This window comes from Stegodyphus dumicola, chromosome 5, assembly GCF_044657685.1.
Source record: "Stegodyphus dumicola isolate Sdum_Otavi_A_Nest chromosome 5, ASM4465768v1".
Classification (NCBI taxonomy): Eukaryota; Metazoa; Arthropoda; class Arachnida; order Araneae; family Eresidae; genus Stegodyphus; species Stegodyphus dumicola.
Window position 1 is genome coordinate 20,948,452 of NC_140772.1, and position 22,486 is coordinate 20,970,937.

At 29.6% G+C, this 22,486-nt stretch overlaps 1 protein-coding gene across 1 annotated transcript in view; it reads right to left on the bottom strand.

The window, feature by feature from the left end:
• The window catches only part of Zir (dedicator of cytokinesis), a 108,710-nt gene that overhangs the window by 12,722 nt on the left and 73,502 nt on the right, over positions 1-22,486 (bottom strand). Inside the window, exons 32-38 of the mRNA XM_085816491.1 lie at positions 19,081-19,239; positions 15,501-15,677; positions 13,740-13,856; positions 5,005-5,148; positions 4,770-4,901; positions 4,550-4,684; positions 928-1,017 (exon numbers count right to left, since the gene is read on the bottom strand). Of these exons, the coding sequence (XP_085672617.1) occupies positions 928-1,017; positions 4,550-4,684; positions 4,770-4,901; positions 5,005-5,148; positions 13,740-13,856; positions 15,501-15,677; positions 19,081-19,239 (954 nt within the window). The remainder of the gene's footprint in view (positions 1-927; positions 1,018-4,549; positions 4,685-4,769; positions 4,902-5,004; positions 5,149-13,739; positions 13,857-15,500; positions 15,678-19,080; positions 19,240-22,486) is intronic.

Sequence of the window (22,486 nt, forward strand, 5' to 3'; positions counted from 1 at the left end):
TTTTTCTACCTTATTTAATGAATTCGCTCCCTTAAGCAGACCATGCTAAACATAATTTACAGGCATTTGCAAGCAATACAACAGTATAATTGCTAGAAATAAATTATGTTCTTGATAAGAAATAATCTTTCTCTTGAAGTACAACCTCTTATTCCCCTTCATCTGAGTAAAGTTTCAGACCATGTTGAGACAAAATAAAATTAAATTTAACATTTTATCAAAGCTAACATGTAACTCTCGCATTTATTTCATTTTAAAAATCACTGTTTTTGATGTAAAAGAACCTTCTGCAATAATTTTATTTCAAATGCATTATCAGACATATTTCCAATTCTGAAGTTATATTTTTGAATGCCACTATTTTCAATATTTCCCTACATGAAAACGGTAGGTAATGCATGGTAACTACCCTTAAAAGTAAAAATGTTTTTTTAAATGAAACTTCATAATAAATTAAAAAAATTGGAGTAATATACATATCTTGTAATTTTTAAGGTTTAAAAAATTCTTCCTCTACTTTGAATTAAAAAATTAATTACTATAATTTTATTTAATTAAATTAAAAACAGATAGCTTTTAGATAATGAGTTTATATATATATCACAAAAACTTTTCCATAGTCTTTCTTGAAAGAGAAGCCAGAATCTTCTAAATTTATACAAGCATATCAATTTTAAGCTTCTCAGAATTGATTAATAGTGGAAGATAAATCAAAGTGAGAATTAATAATTTTTCTATAAATAAAATAAATATTACAGTTGCTGGTAACAAATACACACAATTTGCTATACTTAACATAACTATGCCTTTCTAAAAATTAAAAAAAAATTCAGCATTAGATTTTTAATTAAAATAACTCAATAATGATACTTCTAAATGCATATTTAAACAAAATAATTATAATGATTAAAACGCAGGTTAATTTACCTTGTCTGGATTAAGCTTGAGTGGATCTACACTGTTAGAATCTTTTATGACTTCTACATATTCAGGCCCAAATCTTTCCATATAAAAATTCTAAAATTATAAAATAATAAACTGTACCCATATATTTAGAATTAAAATTGCAATACAAGGAAATTAAAGAAATTTGCAGCTAATAGTATAGTAAAAATATCCAAATTTTATGGCAAAATTCTAGAGGGGGGGGAGACCACCAGTGCTTTTAACTAGAAACGTTTTCTAAAAACACTGTAAATTGACAATGGATCTGAATCTAAATCTAATATGACCAAATCAGTTTAGCTAATCAAGAAAGCTCTTTTATTACATTTCCATTCTCTTCGTAATAAAAATTATGAAATTCCTTTACCTAAACCACAATTTTAAAAGCTGTTATAAAACAGAAAACGATTCATCCTAAATGCTTTATATAACACATACAATTTTTATTCTCTCCTCCACCAAACAAAAGAAGTCTGAATGCAAATCTCCAAGTACAGACCATTATATTGATTATTCAAGTTCTAATGTCAAAAAACTAAACTGCTGCAGAATAGAAAGCCCATAATAACTCTTGAAAGGCAAGTAAAAAAAAAATACATTAAATATAATTACAGATAAACTGATACTGTTTATTACCAGCAAATTCAAAATTATATCAGTTTCAGTTTTATTAACTACCTTTCAGATGACTATTAATTAAAAAAAAAAAAACTAATGATATCTTAAGATACACTTCTCCAAATGGGCAATTCTGTGGACTTTCTAGCCCACAACAACATTGCAGTCCAAGCACCTTTTTTTCCGCATTCGCACACATAAACTCTATGTGGCAATTTTTCCATCACAAAATGCTAGTACAGGCATTATAAAGGTGAACCTTTTTATATACAGTCAAAAGTCGTTAATCCGGACTCATCGGGACTTCGGCGATTCCGGATTATCGATTTTTCCGGATTATAGATCATCAGTTTAAATCTGGTAAAATGGCATGCTGAAATTATAAAAGTAAAAATATGAAACCGTAATTTACGAAATGAAGAACAATTATGATCTAAAGGGTATCAAAATTTACAAAAAAAAAAGCTTAATATTTATTTGTTTACTTTATTAAACATTTCTTTCAATGTAAGTTGTTTCAGTTGCTTCGTTTTTTATGTGATAATGCATTCTCTTTAATTCTATAAACAGACATAATTTCTTGTTCAGTTACGAAGTTCCGCTGTTCAAGTCCTATAATTGCTGTGTCGAGAATAACGACTAATTTGTCAATCGAAATTTTTTCGCTTTCAATAACCTATGTCACTTTCTTCGCTATCGGAAGCGAATTATAATGACGAGGCATTTGATTTAAATCATATCAAAGACGGAGTACATCGAGATAAAATACTACATTGAGTAAGCAATTATAAGCCAAATAAAATAAAAACATCTCCTCTTAAGATAAGGATAGTGCTGATAAATCAACTTCCAATTCATTGCACGCCGCCGCAGCGTTAAAGATAAACAAAGTTTAGATAAACAAACGTTTAAGTTTAGATAAACAAAGAATATGCCTTTATCCATTTTTTGCAGCAATTCCATTTTTTGTTTAATGAACTCCGAAAGATACTTGCGCTTTGTATATCCTTTACATATTAGTAAATATATATCGGAAATTCTATTTGACATAATCAAAAGTTCAAGCTTACTTTTATAAAATTGCTCTAACAGTCTGCAAAAAATAATAATCCGGATCCAACTCGAACATTAAGGAACAACGCAATCTGCAACATTAACTGAAATAGATAATTAGATAATTTTAGCTTAGCTTATCCCGTCCGTTATACATTAAACGCGCATGCGTAAACGTATTTTGCGCACGTGCACACGCAAATTCGCAGCGGTAAAGGTCTTACGCGCATATTGACGCATGCGCAGAAAGTTTGTAGCTTTGAGGTCCGGATTATAGATCATTCCGGATTATGGGTGTCCGAATTAACGACTTTTGACTGTATACTTTTTACTCAATTAAGGTGCAGACATTATGATAGTGTGTCTTGAGCTCAATGGATATAAAATATGCACATAAGATTTTATATAACATGTCTCATAAATACAAATTCAGTTTTAAAAATATATTTTTAGTGCTATGCTTACCATGCTGCATAATGGAACCTAATTTAATAGGGGGAAAACTTCAAAATTAAAACTTAATTAAAATTTGAATAAAAAATTTAACATGAAAAACACTGAATTCTCAGATTGAATACAATAACTAAATATATTAAGTGGCCACTTAATTATGACCACTGTGTCAATACTTTGTTTGGCCACTATTCGCCTTTAATACAGCACTGATTCTTCTTTGCATGGACTGTACAATATGTTGATATGTAGTTTGTGAAATCAAAGACTATACTTGATGAACAGCACTTTCTAGCAGTGTGAGACTGGATGGTTGCCTGATGGCTTTTTCAGCCTCCTTCCACAATGCTCAGTGACACTGAAATATGGTAATTCAAGGGGCCAAAATAAATTATCTCTTATGTTCTTAACCAATCCTGCATAATACCAGCAATGGCAAAATGCATTATCCTATTGAAAGTAGTCACTGCCATTGGGAAAAACCATCAACTAATAGTATGTATTTGGACAGAAAGGATGTTTAGGTATGATATCTTAGATATTCATAAACACAAATTAAAGGTCCCAAAGCATGCCAGGAAAACATTCTCCAAACTGTTCAATTGCCTCCACTAGCTTGAAGGATTGTAGCTATGCACTTAGCATCCATGCTTTCATGTATTTCTGCCAAATTCTCACTTGCCCATCTACATGGTGTAGCTGAAAATGCAGATTCATTAACCACACCAGACAGCAAGAATGCTCAAACTGGCCTTCAGCTTCCATATCCCATACAATGCACTTATGGCAAACATTGAGCTTGGAAATCCTTTGAGACAATCATGGATTAAGATTCGCAGCGTTGTTACTGTTTTGCCATCTTTTAAAAGTTTAGAGATTCTCTATTCTGCTCAGTATTCAGCAGCTGGTGATGACCACGAATCGCATGTTGTGACATTTTTTTGCCAGACAACCTTTAAACATGTTGACTAAGTCTGCTATGAAACATTTCACAATAATGGTGATTGCATTGATAACTACTCCATAGCTCCAACCTCCTACAATCACCCCACATACAAAGCCCATCAAATTCCATTTTTTACCTATATGTTCACAAACAACTCATCTATACATCTGTCTCAGAAAATAAGCTTTCCTTTTTATACTAGCCTTGCTCTTTAGGAGCAACAGTGTGATCCCATAGTCTAATTTGCTTAACATTGACAGGTGGTCTTAGTAAAAAGTGTACACTTATCAGGTAGCAATTTTCAACCCCAAAATGCTGAATTGTATCTAGAAAACATGAATATATGATACTTTTTTTTTACAATTTCTATCAAAATCAATATTGAAAATTTTCAGCTTTCAATCTAATCATAGCTAAAGTCTCTTTTTGGTTCTCAAATTTCAAAAATTGGGAAATATAGGAGAAAAATCAAAACAAAAGTTATAAAAACAATTTTTTAGAAATATGAAAAGTAATATTACAATCAAAACTTACTTCCAATCTATGAGAAATTTCTGGCAGTTTTGTTAAGTATGGTTCCTTGTAGACAAATTCTTCTCCATCTAAATCTCCAAATTTAGCACCATAGAAACCCACACGGAAATATGTTCCAAAAACTCGCTTGCCAACCTAAAATCATCCCATATATGTAGTTAAATGCATAACAGAAAAATCTTTCAAAATTAATATGTATACATAAGATATTTTCATTTACTTGTTGGTCAATTTTCACAAATGAATCATGTAATTTGTTATGAATCAAAGCAAGGCTTTTATAATCTCGGTGAGCTTCAGCAATTGGTATAAGTATTTTGTACACTTCATTTACATTTTCATACATTCCTCCCTAAAGAGCAAAAAATAAGACATTTCAAGTCAAATGATTAAATCAGCATTTATTCCATAATCAAACTTTAAAAGCAACAAGATGATGCAACTAGAATAGGCACCTGACTGAAAGAATTTGCAGCTTGTTCTAAAAGCCCTATTAGGCCATTTTCTGTAAAATATTTTCCTGTGCATATCCCTTCTTCATCCGGAGATACAATATCATCAGATACAGCACTCTCCTCCAAGACATTTGGAGAAATTTTCTAGAAAGCAACAAAAATTTTTATTAGCATTATAAGTAGATACAACTTAGAATTTTTTTAAAAATCAATAAATGTACACCTTTGTACACACACAAAAAAGGGGACAGTTCTATATCTAACATTCTACTGGGCCGATTGTCAAAATTTAACTTGTGCTTTCCATGCCTCAAATGCGCGACTTAGGATATATATTAGATTTATATATTGACAGAAAATCAAACTTGTTTTGAAATAATATACCAACTGTTTTCCATATTTCGATTCTACGACTCAAATTATGCCAAAGTGCCATATTTTGTAAAAATTGCACGAGTAGTTTTTAAAAGCATATCTCTCAAAATTTTAGCTCCTCACTATTAATTGAATTTGGTATATATTTATTAATATCTCTTTTTTATTAAACTTATTTGATTCTTCATTTTGCATTTAGATTCATTCCAAATAAAATTTGTCCATTTTTATGACTTATTTCTAAAATTTGTATTTTAAAATAATTTTTATAATAAATAAAAATTGAATTATTATCAATAAAAATTTTACCATAATCTTAAAGTAGATGCATTTCTAAGCATACCTGCAAAAATTTACAGTTTTTTATTCAAAGTTTTCAAAGATATACATGAATTTATATATTTGTGCATTTTGAAATTAGGCATTCATATTTCAACAAAATTCAACTCCTTGTCACGTTATTGCTGTGTGCAAAAGCTGGTTCCAAGATATTCACGTTTCACTAACAGAATGGCCTGGAAATAGCCCAGATTATCATTAAAAATCGGTTACAGGTGAAAATATCCCAGGCATAAATACCATGGAGAAAACAGTACAAGAAAAAACAGCTTCCTACAAAATATCATGGAAGAAAAGAAAGCAAGCACTGCAGTTCTGAAACATCATTGTAGAAAATAAAGCCGATCGCAGTTTTAAAACATCTTAATAAAAAATATCGAAATGAAAAACAAAGCAATACAAATCATCATATGATAACAGGGTTCGTACACGTTTCTGCACATGGAAATTAAGGACTTTTAAGGACCATTAATGAAAAAAATTAAGGACCCATCAAAAAATGGGAACTGAATAAATTCAGTTAAAGAGATTAAAGAGATTAGCTAATTAGATTCAATTAAAGAGATTAGCTGTGCCTGAACTTCACTTAAGTGATACCATCCTAAGAATAAAATAGATCCACAAGTAGAATGCATTATTATTAAACATATTTTAATAAACATAATTATCACACAAATTTGTGAATAAAATCAACTTTATAAAATTTATCAGGTAGCATTAAATATTTTACACTTATAATAGTTGGACATATTTGAAAGAAGATTAGTGACATTTTATTTACGTATTACTAATTTAGCTTTATGTTGATGTTTTTCTTATTTGTATCATTTTGTCACGTACTTGCTCAGTTCAGAGTTTTAGGAATCTACCTGCTATTTAGCAGGTAGATTTTATGTCAAATGGCACAGGTTAAAATGAGAAGCAAAATCATAATCAGCATGATTCGTTACAGAAGATTGGCTGTTCCCACCGCTACTGCTTGTCTAGAGAGAGGCTTGCCGCCAGAACAAACCTGAAAGCCTTATGTAGGCATGCTTGGCAAGTTTTGAAAGTTAGTTGTGCTCTGGATTGTCTGACGCAGTTTGTGTCATAACTTCCTGGGGTTGTAACCCATTTAACCATTTGGCCTATAACCATGATTTTGACTCGTGGTAAAGAATTTGTGCCATAAACAAAAGCCACTAGTCTGACTCGTGGTAAAAAATTTGTGTCATAAACAAAAGCCACGAGTCTGACACGTGGTGAAGAATTTGTGCATAAAATGCCATGTATTATTATTAGAACAAGCGACTGGAGTTATTCTACATCAAATATTTTTCCTTTGATTGTAACATCAATATTTTGCTTTGTTCAGTTGTTTCTGACGAAACTTTATGATCTTTTACTTTAGTTCCCCGTAAAGCTTCGTTACGTTCACACGTTTCAAATATAATTTCGTATAAAGAATTAAAAAACTCTTAACCCATCATGCCAAACTCTTACACCCATCATAACCATCATGCAATTATTTTTGCTAACTGATCAATTGATTATGATTACACCCTAGACGTCTTAAAATTACTTTTGTACCTAAACATTGTTTATTATTTCACAATTCCTTTCATTACACTGAAATATATATGTCATGAAAAGTATACATTTTGTGCCAGTTCGTGTACATAGCTGAAGCTGAACAGAGTTGAATGGCATGGTGTGCGACCGACTTTCTTGTTTACTATAGCTCACGCAATTGGCAGATATCGTGTAGGACAAGGCCTTAATATACTTTAAGGTTCCAATAACCAGAGGTGATAAACTGTTTTGTATTAATTTAAGTCTCACTAGATGCAAATAATTAAGTTTCATGTTACTTTTTACATTCCTGTGCTGTATCTTGTGACCACGGTAAAGATTAATGAAAGGCAATAACTCATTTTAATATGCACAGATAACTTTTAAGGGTGATCAGTTAGTTACAATTAATTGAATTAGCTAGTTAGATAGATAAGCTTACTTAGTCATTTTAGATTTACATGGTTACTATTAAATTTGTTTTTTAAAATATTTGCTAAAAAGGCACTATTAAAATCACAAACATGTCACAGTTTAAAATACATGTTATTTATGACATTGATTCTTAAACGAAACGTTTTGTAGCAACAGTACTCAGCAAAATATTTGTGCATCTTTTTAATTTGAAGCTCTTCCAGCCATTCTGGCTATTATATCAATTTCCTTCTCTTTAAGCACCTTTCCTAACTATGAGAAATTTGTTTCAATATGCAAAACAATATTCCCACTAGTTTATGCGTGTTTTATCTCCTAACTTGGCAATCTCTCGATAAAATACCAATAAGGTTTTACTTGATCTGGTAAACATTAAATAGTCCAAAACCCGTGATAGGCATGAAGCAAATTATTGCTATGTCTAAAGGTAACTACAAAGTTAGATAAAGGTTTAAAAAAAGCTATCTCTTTTTTAAAAGATCTTAGAATATAAAAGACATGTTCTTATGCTAGCAAAATCAACTACAGCTTATGGTGATCGAATCAAACAGTAACAGTCCAATTCAAACTAAAAATGTGGACTAGCGGTCAAAGACCAGACAATTTAATTTTAATCTAAGCTGGCTCACTAACATGCCTTAACAAACTCGTAACTCATCGTAACCTAATTATCGCATAACAAATTCAAATATTGAGCAGCGATAACGCAAAGATGAATAATTACAAATTATCAGAGCTGGTAGGAACTAATGCAGGGTGCAAGCGGTGGCCAGAAACAAATTCTGCCTTAACAAGTCCAAAACCTTAGTTTAAAAACTATCTAGGCGATTTTCATTCTGGTGAGGAAACACAAAATTATAGCAAAGGCTGAAATTATAAACAACTGCTTAATTTACATAATAATAACTCTATATATTTTTGAAGAATAATTTCCTTTCTCTTTACGTATTCGATCTCTTTTTTTAACATATTTCCTCCTCATTTTAGAATTTTTGGATTTAATTAAAGATTTCTACTATTCTAAAAAAATAAATGCACGTAGATTTTATAGGAAAAGGTGCTGATTTTATTTCTTTAGTAATGTGAACATTCAGAATAAATATGAAATGATATACGGTAAGGACCGGTTACAGAATCGATGTAGCAGAATTTTTAGAATTTAGTGACACACCGAGAAAAAATCAAGAAATCAAGAAAATGGCAAAATTTTAGAATTTAAGATCTACAGAGATTGCATCAGTTGGGAAAATGTGTAGAACCAGCCCTGTGTATGATGCAAAAACTGTAGCTATTAGTTTTCAGCGCCCGGGAACAACTGAAGATTTTGCACCCTCTCCTGTATGCCAAGAATGAAAAGCATTTATTTCTAAAATTATTTTGTAACATCAATTTGGCATTCAATGGATGCTACGCCCAGAGACAGATGTCCCCTTCTTGCCCCACCCTAGCTACGCCCCTGACGATACATTGAGACATATAAGAATAGGATGATGCATTAAGACATACAAGATGCATTGAGGCATACAAGATAATTGTCAGTTTTCAATTTCTTTATTAATAGAAAAATTCCTTTCTATAAATGCCTGTCCATGTGATAAGATTAGAAGAATTTTTTATATTTTCCATGCTTGTGTCTACTGAAAAGTAGAGAAAACAATGAGAAGAAAAACATATTAAGAAAAAAACTTCTAGTATCAGAAGTAAAATATTTAAATGTCATGTTTTCATTGTTTTTCAGAAAATCCTGCAAAAAGTAAAAGTTTATCAAAAACTTTCTGTAAAATACATCCATTACATGTTAATATCATGAACGTATTTGTCTGGAATCTTCTAGATTTATGGGTCTGTAAATCTTGCCTTAAAATCCTTCTAAAATTTGTAAGTTGCAGTGTCTAAAGTCCTTAAAAAAATTACTCTTACCAATTTTGCAACAGCAAAAAGGGCTGAAATATTTTAAAAAAAAAAAAAATTGGAGGAAAACGTATTAAATTAATTTTATAGAGAAAAATGACGCATCATAAAAATGACATGGGAAAAACTCTAACCAAGAAAAAATTACAATGAAGGCAGTTTTAATTAATTACATAGCTATTTTGCTTTTGCTACGAATTGTTTCATAAATTGTTCTCAATCAGAAAGCAGTTATTACCTTGTTTATTTTTCAAATTCAAAATATTGTATAATAAGTTGTCAAAATCGAAAGTAATGTCACTTTATATGAAAGCAAAATATAAAAATGTTTAATTTTAATGTTTTTTTTAATACAATTTTAATATATTAATATTATTTTTATAAAATTCAGATGATTAAAAATCTGAAATTTCTGTCTGTTTTTAAAACTGCCATTTTGAATGTGAATTAACATTTAGGACAAATATTTTTGGCGATTCATTGACAAATATAGTTATCTTTTAAATGGGTGAATAGGTTTATAGGTTATAATTCCTATTTTTAATATAAACGGTGGGATACTCAAGTTTCTGAGCAAGAAGTGAAGCATAAGCATTTCGAAATTATTTCATTTTTTCTAATGAAGAGCTCTTAAACAGCTCTGCGCATTTGAAAATGTAAATTCTTTAATAAATGGTTCCAAATTTGGCAATTTTAAGATCAATTTGTATAAAAAACTTTTAATTCGGAAATCTGGGAATTTTTCAACGATCTTTTTTTAAAAATATTATAACATTGATCAATTTTATAAAAATAATATTAATATATTAAAATTGTATTAAAAAACATTAAAATTAAACATTTTTATTTTTTGCTTTCATATAAAGTGACATTACTTTCGATTTTGACAACTTATTATACAATATTTTGAATTTGAAAAATAAACAAGGTAATAACTGCTTTCTGATTGAGAACAATTTATGAAACAATTCGTAGCAAAAGCAAAATAGCTGTGTAATTAATTAAAACTGCCTTCATTGTAATTTTTTCTTGGTTAGAGTTTTTCCCATGTCATTTTTATGATGCGTCATTTTTCTCTATAAAATTAATTTAATACGTTTTCCTCCAATTTTTTTTTTTTTTTTAAATATTTCAGCCCTTTTTGCTGTTGCAGAATTGGTAAGAGTAATTTTTTTAAGGACTTTAGACACTGCAACTTACAAATTTTAGAAGGATTTTAAGGCAAGATTTACAGACCCATAAATCTAGAAGATTCCAGACAAATACGTTCATGATATTAACATGTAATGGATGTATTTTACAGAAAGTTTTTGATAAACTTTTACTTTTTGCAGGATTTTCTGAAAAACAATGAAAACATGACATTTAAATATTTTACTTCTGATACTAGAAGTTTTTTTCTTAATATGTTTTTCTTCTCATTGTTTTCTCTACTTTTCAGTAGACACAAGCATGGAAAATATAAAAAATTCTTCTAATCTTATCACATGGACAGGCATTTATAGAAAGGAATTTTTCTATTAATAAAGAAATTGAAAACTGACAATTATCTTGTATGCCTCAATGCATCTTGTATGTCTTAATGCATCATCCTATTCTTATATGTCTCAATGCATCATCAGGGGCGTAGCTAGGGTGGGGCAAGAAGGGGACATTCTGCCAAATTTTATCGAAATTAAGGACTTTTAATTACCAAAAATCAATTCAAAAAAAAAAAAAAAAAATTCAGGACTTTATATAGTAATGTCATGCAGTTACTCATCTCCCTTTTTCAAATCTTTTTCATACTATATTTTTCATGACTGTCTACTAATACAACTGTATAAAAGAGATTAATTTAATAATTATTTTTTATAGTTAACTACATAAGTTTAAAATCCTATTTACTGCTATATATAGGTTTAATTTCTATACATTTTCAGGTTTTGAATGCTCAAATATTATTTAAATTTTTTCAATAACAATTTATTACTTTATTCATGAATATGAAATTATGAGTTAAAATATTTCTCATTTCTTCTTGCACTCACAAATCATTATGCAAGCATTTAAAATTTTTAGTCTGAAAACTCATGTCTGCAATGTTATATTCAAGCAATCAATTGTACATTATTTTTTGCTATATATTAAGCAACAATATTTTAAAACTGTAAAGTTTCAGAACTGTTTTATTTTCTACCATGATGTTTTCGATGGATACCTGAGTATCTATGAAATCAACAAAAGAAACTTTGAATTGAAATAACATTGAAATATTATTGAAATATTAGTATCAGCATCATATATTTTTTCTTGTGTGAAAATGTCGGGTTTTCAGCCGAATGAGCATCATCTGCGGGAAATTTTGATTTGCTTCTTTAATTTGAAGAAATCTGCAGCTAAGGTGCATCAATTGCTTTCAGAAGTATATGGTGAGGCTGGCTTAAGTGACAGAAGTTGTTGTGAGTGGTTTCAAAAGTTTAAGAACACTGAATTTGAAGTCGAAGAACGTAGCAAAAGGATGAAAGTGTACGAAGACTTTTTAATGATGATGAAGATTCATGCAAACACAAATAGAATTTGAACTTATATTAGGAGTAACTCAACAAGCAATTTTACATCATTTAAAATCATTGGAAATGCTTCAAAACGAAGGAAATGAGGTTGGTTCCATATGAACTAATGCCGAGTAACATTGAAGGCTGATCTTTTACATGTGAAATGTTCTATAAAATATTCTATATAAAATTTCATATGTGGTACAGCTATCCTCAAAGTAAATTTAAACAATGATTTATACACGACACACCCAGCTATGAGAAAACAGTTGTGGTGAATGCTTATATATAGCAAAATTTGCTCATCCTGCGATTTTCGTGGGCATGTGTTATGTGTTTTCCTTCCTTCATTGAGGAGCGCATCTCACCTTTTCACCGTTTAATCAATGAAATAAATTATATACACTATTAGGCATTTAATTTAGGTTTTAACCAACAGATGTCGTTAGCTATCCACTAAATTGAAGCATTTGAAGGTACTTGGTATTTACCGCTTTAATTTCACTATGTCTAAAAGTATCATTTCTGTCTTTGAAAGAAAACTTTTGAGAAGTATAGTTGGTGGCATAAAATGTAACAATATCTGGAAAAGAAGAAGAACTAACTCTGAACTCTATAAATTCTTTAAAGAAATAGATATAGTAAAATATATAAGGATTTACAGAATTAAATGGGCTGGACACCTATGCAGAATGGATGAAAATCGAGTAACTAAAAAGAACTTCTCAGCCAGACCATTCGGCACCCGAAAAAGAGGAAGACTTAAACTTAGGTAGCTCAACTGTTAGGAAACAGGCTTAAGAATTTTAAAAATAACCAATTGGATGTCCATGGCCAAGGATAGAAGAGCTTGGAATTCGATTCTGAGGAAGGTAAGGGCCCATCCTGGGCTATCTGGCCATTGAAGAAGAAGAGCTTCACTATGTTTGCCGACTTTTTCTAATCAGAACTGGCTGCTAGAAAACAGTCAGCAATTAACAAAGTATATATTCCTTTTCATTAATCAGATTCTCAAAGGGATTTTAGTTTTGATAGTGATAAAGATATTTCAGACTGCTAATCAGATAGTGAAGGCTTGAACCCTGTTTCGAACTGTATCATACTAAACTACATTTCTAACGTATTTTTTTTCTCTCAGTGCATTATATTTTCTTAAATCTTATACATTTTACTTTTTTACATTATGTAATAAATAGAAATTAACTGTAATTCAAGTGAACTTTAATAATTTTTTTTTGTGTGTGTGTGATACCATATGAAATTGTTTTTTTGACAGTCTCATGATAAAAATCTGCATAAAAAAATCTTTTCTAGAAAGAAAAAATGCATATTTCACTTCTCCAATATACAGAGATTTAAAATATGGGGAAAAAACCCACAATTTTTTAAGCTATTTCAGTCCCCAAAATTGAGCAGTGAGAGGGTTAAAGCTTTAATTATAAAAAATAATAGCATATTGTTTCCATTGCCTGTTATCCGAAATCTGATTGCATTTTAACCTGAAAAAAATTCTAGAACCACATATTATATTTAAAAAAAATAATATTTTCCTTAATGAAGCTGTTAAATTATGCAAATAAAACTTACTTCAAATGCTACACATCCAACAGGAAGATAGGGTCTATCTTCTAACATGTAAAGATATTCGGCAACTAGAGCAGCAGAATGAACAAGGCAATGTGCAGCTTCAACATGATTTGATCGCTAGAAATAAATTTTATTTAAAAATACAATCTTAAGAGCTGTTTCATGCATATACTTGACATACAATAAACAATGTTCAAGTAATGTGGGGGGAAAAAAAAAGAAGAAGAAAAGCATAAATAACAAAAACAGTTAGATAATTAAATTTACAAGCTTTTATATAAATTAATAAATTTTAAATATAATAAGGATAAATATTACTAAAATACATTGTTTAATTTTTCTATCTTTTCCATTCATTAACTGACTTTAAAATGTGTTATTTTAATAAAAACTTTATGTAAGTACATCTAAAATAGGGTTTCTTGTAGGCCTGACATTCTTAGTACTTTTATGCAGCTACAATACTGAATATTCATTTCTAATTTTCAGAGTACATGAATTGGTTACATAATACTTTAATATAGACCCACTCAGTCCCATTTTGCCTATCATCAGTGGTTTTTTACTTATTTCTTCATTAACTGCATAAGATTAAAATTTACAGCCAGTTTCTTAGTCAACAAGTCTATAATTTTCCACATGGATATGCAAAAAATCTACATAACTGAATTTGTATTACTCATGTGGTACAGCTAATATGTGGTCAGTAAATACATTACAAATTCATAAGATGATTTATTTAACTAGAACAAAATTTGCAAAGCACAGAAACAGAGACAAAACTCTATTTGATGGGCACACACCTGCTTTGATTTTTAATAAATGACTCACACATATTTTCAAAAGGTATACCAGCAGCCAAGCGGCAAGGTCGCTGAACATTGGTAGTTTGTCTTAGGGTTGAATCTCAATAAACAGGCTGGCTGTATGGTTGGTTTCATCATTTTCCCCATATGCAACATGGATATGAGCCAGTTTCCCTTAAAAAGTTTTCCACAAAGGCATTCCTTCTTATAGATGGATAGCTTTCGAGTTGTTTTGCTTTAATCATTTAACCTATCCTAAACTTAACAAAAGACAACAAGATATAGCTTTCTTAATTCTTAATAAAGAGAGACACATTCAATGTTGTCCCTTAAAACAAAATATTAATATCAATTTAAGGTTAAATTTTGTCTCAAGACCTTAGCTACAGAAAATAATACCTGAAAATTATGCATCAATTTATATAAAATATTTTTCATATAACTTCCAGTAAATAAAACAATGCAAATTTTCTTTTAAAAAATGGGAAAAAATTCTTCAAATAAAAAAAGTAAGATGTTTAATATTTTAAAAACCATTTTCTCAAGCCTCAGTATTATAAAAACTTACAGTCTTTAGCAACATTTCTAGATTTAAAAAAATGCTTCTAATAATACAACAAACATAAACAGTATATATGGTATGCACAAATTAATATGTAGAATGAATTTTGTATGTATATACTTATTTGATGATTATTTCAAAACTTACACCCTCTCTGATTAACCAATTTTTATAAGCTTCCTGACAAAGATATATCATATATACAACAGAATGATTCATAATTTGTTAAAAAATTATTTGCAGAATAAATTTGCTCTGGATGATTCTGAGCCAAAGATAAAAAAAAATCTGGTTCCCTTCTGTGATATGATACATTAGATCCAATATTTTAACATAAATCTGGCAGAATGGTTAATAGTTGTATATTCAAAAACTTGTTTGTAGATTAAATACCTCAGTATGCTTCTGAGCCATGTTTGCAAGCCATGTAAGCCGAAGATCAGGCGATGTTTGGTAGCCTTTTGCAATACGATACATAAGATCCATCAGCATTTCAGGATCTTCTTGAAATTCTTTCATTTTCACAGTATCAGATAAGATCATATGTAAATTAAAAACTAAGTCATGAACCTGAAAAAAGCAGTATATATCTGTAACTTAATTGTAGTATTTAAAAATCCAAAGAAATATAGAAATATCAAGGAATAAAAATATGTGAAAAAAGAAGCATTAATATATACTGATACAATAATAAGAGTTTTAGTATTGTCCCAACTGGTGATTTTCTGAATAATTAATTAATTAGTTTTACAATAGATGGTGCCAACTTTTTTCAAGACCACTTTGTTTATAAAAGCAATGTTGCTTTCACGTGCAATTTTGCCATTGAATTTTCCAAGAGCATTTTCAAAAATAAGACAATACAGACAAGAAAAAAACGAAAACTTTTTGACACATTCTTTATATAATATAAACGTTCATTTTCCTTGCTTTGCACATGATGCTGTCATTTCATCTGTTACTTATTTAAAATTTTCACATTGATCTATGTCTTAAAATTAGAAATGAAAGTTAATGATCTAAACTGCAATAGTATATTACAGTACAAGTGAAAAAATTGACAGTTTCACTCACACGTGTGTTGGATTTGCGCAATACTTATGGAGTCCCACAAATTTTTAAAAAATATTATGGGGTCCTGGGGGTTGCGAAAAAATCTCAGTGATAAAAAGGGGTCGTGACTGAAAAAAGTTTAAGAAACCCTGGTCTAAATCAAAGATAAAATAAAAAATTTATTATTTGATTTAATTTAAATTACATTATATTTTATTTATCTATTTATAACATATATTATTTAAGATATATATTTTAAATAAATAAATAAAATATTAAAAAATTATTTTTACAAAAGTTTTAGTGGTGCCACCTATTGATCCGTAAAGTAACTACATAGTTAAGTAAGGTGGATTGCCTATTCGACAATACCGAATTATGAGCTCACAACACCAATTACAGTGAAAAAAGATTATAAATAACACTCCATGGAAAAAATTATAAAGATTACTGCATGTTTTTTAAAATTTTAATGACAAAATTAAAAGCTGTTATGTAATAAAAAATTATAAGCTACATTTAATTTTCAGTATGATACAAGTATAACAACTATCTCTATGAAAATTTGCTTTACATGACATTCTTATGAGATTTCTGTTAATACACTTTTTTATTTATTAAACAAAATTAGATAAAATTTTTCATCTTAATGAAAAAAGGCAAAAAATGCGAAAATATTACTCAGGTTTAATTTTATGCGATTATCGAAGAAAATGTGATTCGGTGAAAAAGTATGCAGCTTTATAGCTATTTTGTGGATTTTTTTCCCCCTTCACATGAAAAATTAACTGTACAGAAGAAGAAATTAGTCAGTCTGACTACTGAAGCACATTCATGCTGATATGTTTCAAACCTTTTCATGCCAGCTAAAACTCATTTTTTGAAACTGAGGCAAGCAGGAAAATAATCTTTAAGTGTAAGCCAAGGAATTATAATCAATCAGCCAGCCTTTCTTTCCTACACTGAAGGCTTTTGCCAAATCTCACTACTGAATTTCCAATAATTCAGCATAAAACAATGATCACTATCCACACATTCCAGTGTATGCATTGTTTTCAAATTTTGGAAGGTGAAAATAAATTATAGTATATGTTTTCCTATTTTTGAAAACTTGCATTTTATCATATCATTCTTGCTTTCAGTGTTATTTCAGATTTTATGTGTTATTTGATAGGATTTCATGAATTTCTTCTTGAAGGCTGAAAATGCTAAACAGTTTTTTGATACAATAATAGTAATTGTTTTTTTGCTTTATCCATTTCAGCTAAAAAAAAAAAAAAAATTGCAAGGGCGCTGTACATTTGTACTGCAAAAGAAAATAGTTTTGGCAAATATATTTTGAATAAAACTAATTTGTAAACTATCGGGCATAAAAAGGTAGGTCTTTTTTTTTTTTTTTAATTACAGTTGCTTTATATTACATTGTATAATAAAGAAGGGACGACATATCTATAGGTTTACTTTTTTCTGTTTATATGTGTCACAGTACTTACAATACCTGCATTAGAATATTTATAATAAACACAGAATTTAGCAAGTTTTGAAACTGAGAAAAGGTTGTGTATACAAAAGCATCATTTTCAAAACTGTAATTTATGTTTCTTGAGATTCCAAACCCATTAAAATAGGATATTTTATTTGTCTTATAATCTTAAATATTTTTCTTTATGTAAGTGTTATCCCCCCCCCAATGGCAGATTGTGAACAGTTACAGTTTTTGTAACAGACTCCATTAATCTATACTAAGGCCATATGTGGTGGTCTCTTTATTATGCACCTAATAGCAGGGCCACCATTCGAACCCAGGCCCTTCGGTATCGCAGCCAGGCTTCCCCAACCACTATACCGTCTGAGTGGCTCTTTATGTATGTAAGTCTATGTTAAAAAAAATATTTATGTGCTTTCAGAGTTTAACAGTAACACTATTTATTTACTGAATGCAAACTGTTTGAGTTCAGTTAGTGTTTGAACGTCTCTTCTTAACATTAAATTTTCATCAATTAGTTTGCTTTTAAAAATTATTTTAAATATGTATTTTTAAGGGTTTTTTTGTACTGCAATGCATTTATCTGTCTCAGATAAATGTAATTTCAAAATTAATATACAGGTTAAAATACCACTTTTTTAATAATGCATAGATTTTTTAAGAATATGTTTCATTCAATTTGCTGTTTCCATTTTATTATTCTAGTTGGATAATTAAAAGAGAACATCAGAAATTCTGCAGCTGATAACCAATAGCTGTGTGTCTGTTGCCGATTTTCCAATTCCAATGATTTTGATAAATTTGCTTCCATAAAAAGTAAACATTTTAGTAGTAAAGACTATGAGGGTATAGGTGAATTATCAGATATAACTGGTAAAACTAATGAGATGATATAGTTATATGAAATTTACTCAAAGTCAGATCCTTGTATCAAATTAAACACATATTTTACTGCAATTCATTAAAATTGATTTCTTCAATTTCTTCTAACTTAATTAAACAATTGCTCAAGGCAAGTTGAAAATGACATACAAAATTGCAAATTCTGAAATTAAATATCCTGATCAATTTTAATCATACGAGAGTCAAACTTCTTGTAATTTTATTTTTTCATAATGAGTATAAAACTTTCCCAAATATGTCAAAAAGTTTAAGCTTCTAATAGATAAACACTGCACATGAGAAACAAATGATTATTAAATGCATCCTTAACAAATCTATGTTAATGTTACATTGCTGATTCTTTTGACCTACAACTGAGGTAAAAAATTCACCTTCTATTTATGCTATGGGTTTAATTTTAAGAATAATTTTCAATTAAAAACTTATACTCTTTCAAACTACTTCCCAAGAGAAAGCAGATCAAGCTGCCTTAGTTATAAAATATTTTGTTAACAATTTTAATATAATTCAGTAACTTTATAAGGAATATACCTGCTCTGGAAATGTAGTAACCTGCAATTCGGTGTCTTCTTCAGCATAAATCAGGATAGTTTTCAGTGAATGTCTCAAATATTCTTCATTGAAGTTTCGATTAGTACCAACAAGTGAACTTAAAGACATTGTGACTTGCATTTTCACTCGAGCAAAATTCTGAAACAGAAAAGACAGCATATTAAATGTAAAGTATGAAATATGAATTGAGTTATACATACAAGACAAAACAATTTTTTAAATATTTTTAAATTCCAATGGTATGGCCAGCTGGATAGGAAAAGGATATGGTTACATCTTAATTCATCACTTGCAATATCCAGTACTTGTAAAAGACATATTTTCATTAATTATTATTTCTTACCTAAACTACTAATTAAATGCACAAATATAATAAAGCCTCGTAAATTCAACCTAACATGGACTGAGAAGGTGATGAGTTATTTGAAATGCTAAGAGCTATGGAATAAAAGATGGGTTATTCTATTCTGTGTAGTATTTCGTATAATACCTAAATGAACAGCAATTTTATCAGTACTTTTCCTGTTTTCTACTCTCTTGAGACATCTAATTTCATTTCCATTGTCATGTTAATTTGTTTACTTTTGTTCTTGTTCAGTATTAACACAACACAATTGTAAGTCCAAATATGAGCCGAAAATTTTACCCAGAAAAAAGAAAAAAAATCAGAAAGGTTTCAGATTTTAAATTACGTCCAAGGGGGTGTTTTTTTAATGTTTTGTGTGTTACCTTTATTTATTAAATAGCATGCTCTTTGCACTTAAACTATAAAATTCAGTTTAACAGCAATGTCACAAAATAATTTTAAATTGAGCACATCTTTAGAATTTCTGATACACAGTTAGTTCCGTGTGCTGGAGATAAAAAGGTTCCCTCCCCGTAAAGTGTTGCCATTGCTCGCTTTGAAATCCTTGAGTTTGTTAATCAAAAATTCATTAAAGTTTTACAAAATATAAAATCGATAATAAAACAAATTCCAAATTTCAAATTTGGTCTTCCACATGCCCATTTTCGTAGAATTTGATGGCTCCATGTACCATTTTATCACAATGTGAGAAATACACATACATTTATTCATTATTTAAGACACATACAATTATTTTCATTATTTAATTTCGTCAAATATAATGCAATTTCATGGCAACAGTTTGAAAAGTGAAACAGACATTTATAGTGATTCAATGCAAAATCGCAAAACGAAAACAATAGTCCTTCAGGGACAAAGCCCCTTTGGACTAATAACTGAAAGTTTAGCTTATAGTAGAGTAAAGCCAAAAACCTTCAAGCAAGCCTTCACAAGAAAACCATGCCTCACAAAAAAGAGATACAAGTGTAATCTACAGCAGATAGCTGATTTTCTTCAGTCAGTGAGAGAGGAAATAGGGTAGATTGGAATGTTCACACAAAGAACAAAAAAAAAAAAAAAAAAAAAAAAAACTATCACCAAATTCACTACACAGGTTTCAAAAAATAATATTACAAAAAGCGAAGGCAGAATGCAAAATTAGAATACAATAACAATCTCATAACAGGAAAACATGCTGACATTCATATGCATAAATATGTACTGTAATTACAATAATACAGTAGTTAAAACATTCTCATACTGTTTGCACCGTATAGGCAAAGTTAGAATTTATTACAGTACAGCTATTACTAAACCACCCCAGTATTCCAAAGATAATGTTTTTCTTAGCCAGTAGAAATAATTTAGCAGTTCAAAAAAGGTGATTATTGAGTTATAGGGGATGTTGAGTAATCAAGAATTGAGTTTGCAGGACTCTACTGTATATATAAATATATCACATATAAAATGTTTTAATGGCTGAAAGAAAATCTTAATATAAATTATGGCTTTATGTATAATATATGGAAGATTATACAAGGGAAAAAAAGAATTATTTCCTCAAACACTTTTTAAATTTTTATTTTTTATTTTCCTGTGTCTTTAAACAAAACAGAACTGTATAAAAAGCTTAATTTAAATTTACTGCTTTTTGGAACTTGTCTTACATACTTTTTTTTTTAGAATGTATTAAATTTAAAACCTAATTCTGCAACCCTTATTGTAATTTAACTTTAATCCAATATGAGAAAAATAAAAATTTTTGTTTTAGGGCATATAAAAGAGGAACTGTGGGGTAAGCCATCTCCAGGACCAAAAACCAAAGTGCGTGGTTACACAGTACCTTTGTAAATAATTGCAATTATTTCTACATCATCGTCAATAAGAGATTTGAATTAAATAAGAGAAAGCAATCATTAAAGAAAAAGAGGAAAAACCGCTGGGCTAAAGTCAGGAAAATTGATAAGGATCAGGAAAATCGCCATCTCCAGTGACAGCAATAAACCTCATTTACGATCATAAATTTCCTTTGCATTAACAATACTGGGTCGTTCAGAAATTTTTTCAAATCAAAGCTCATTTCTTTTTTCTAATTATTTTGTTCCTGCAGATCAGATGTGTAGATATGGGCTTTTCTGCTCACACTGCATAATTCTTGCATATGTTGTGACATATTTTTTTGTTTCAGTGCAGGTTTATGAATGCAGAACTCAAAAGTTCATTTTCTCCATATAGTGTTTCTTTTATTTAAAAAAAGGGGGAAATGCTATTTAGACAGCTTATAAAATTTCTGCTGTATATGGGCAAAATGCTGTTTCTACAACACTGTTTGAAGCTGGCTTGAGAAGATCAGAAATTTCAGTCTCAAAGATGGTGCCCCTCTGAATGACCATCCTTTATAAACAAGGACCCATTAAAAGAAGCTATCTCTTGAAAATTCACAAGATTTCACGAAAAAGATTGGGTATATGAGCTGTTGCAATGCATGAATACCTAATATTTTTAAAAGAGCAGAATATGACTGCTTGAAATTTGGCATGTGATTCTTGGTTTGAAATGTTTTTCTGGAAATGAGAAGGGGTACTATGCAAAACAATGTAATAAAAAACAGATCATGGGATAAGCCAAATAAACCTTCTTTAGTACCATTATGAGGGAGGATGCATCCTAAAAAATAATACTCAGTGTGTTATGGTAATAATAAAGGAATTGTATATTATGAATGGTTGTCATCAAATCAAATAATAAATTCAAAAAAATGCTGTTCACAATAGCAGTTTTACAACTGAAATCGAAGCACAGCACCCAGAACTGACTAATCGTCCAGGTTTCATATTCTATCATGACAATGCTCATAAATGTCAGATAAAGGCTTATTGAGAATGATTGAGAAGTTTTGTGTTCCATCTTCCGTATTCAACAGACCATGCTCCCTCAGAATTTCAACTCTTTGAGTTACTTCAAAATTCTCTTATTAGGAAACAATCGAACAGCACCTTGATAAATTCTTTATAAATAAACCTAATGACTTTTTCAAAG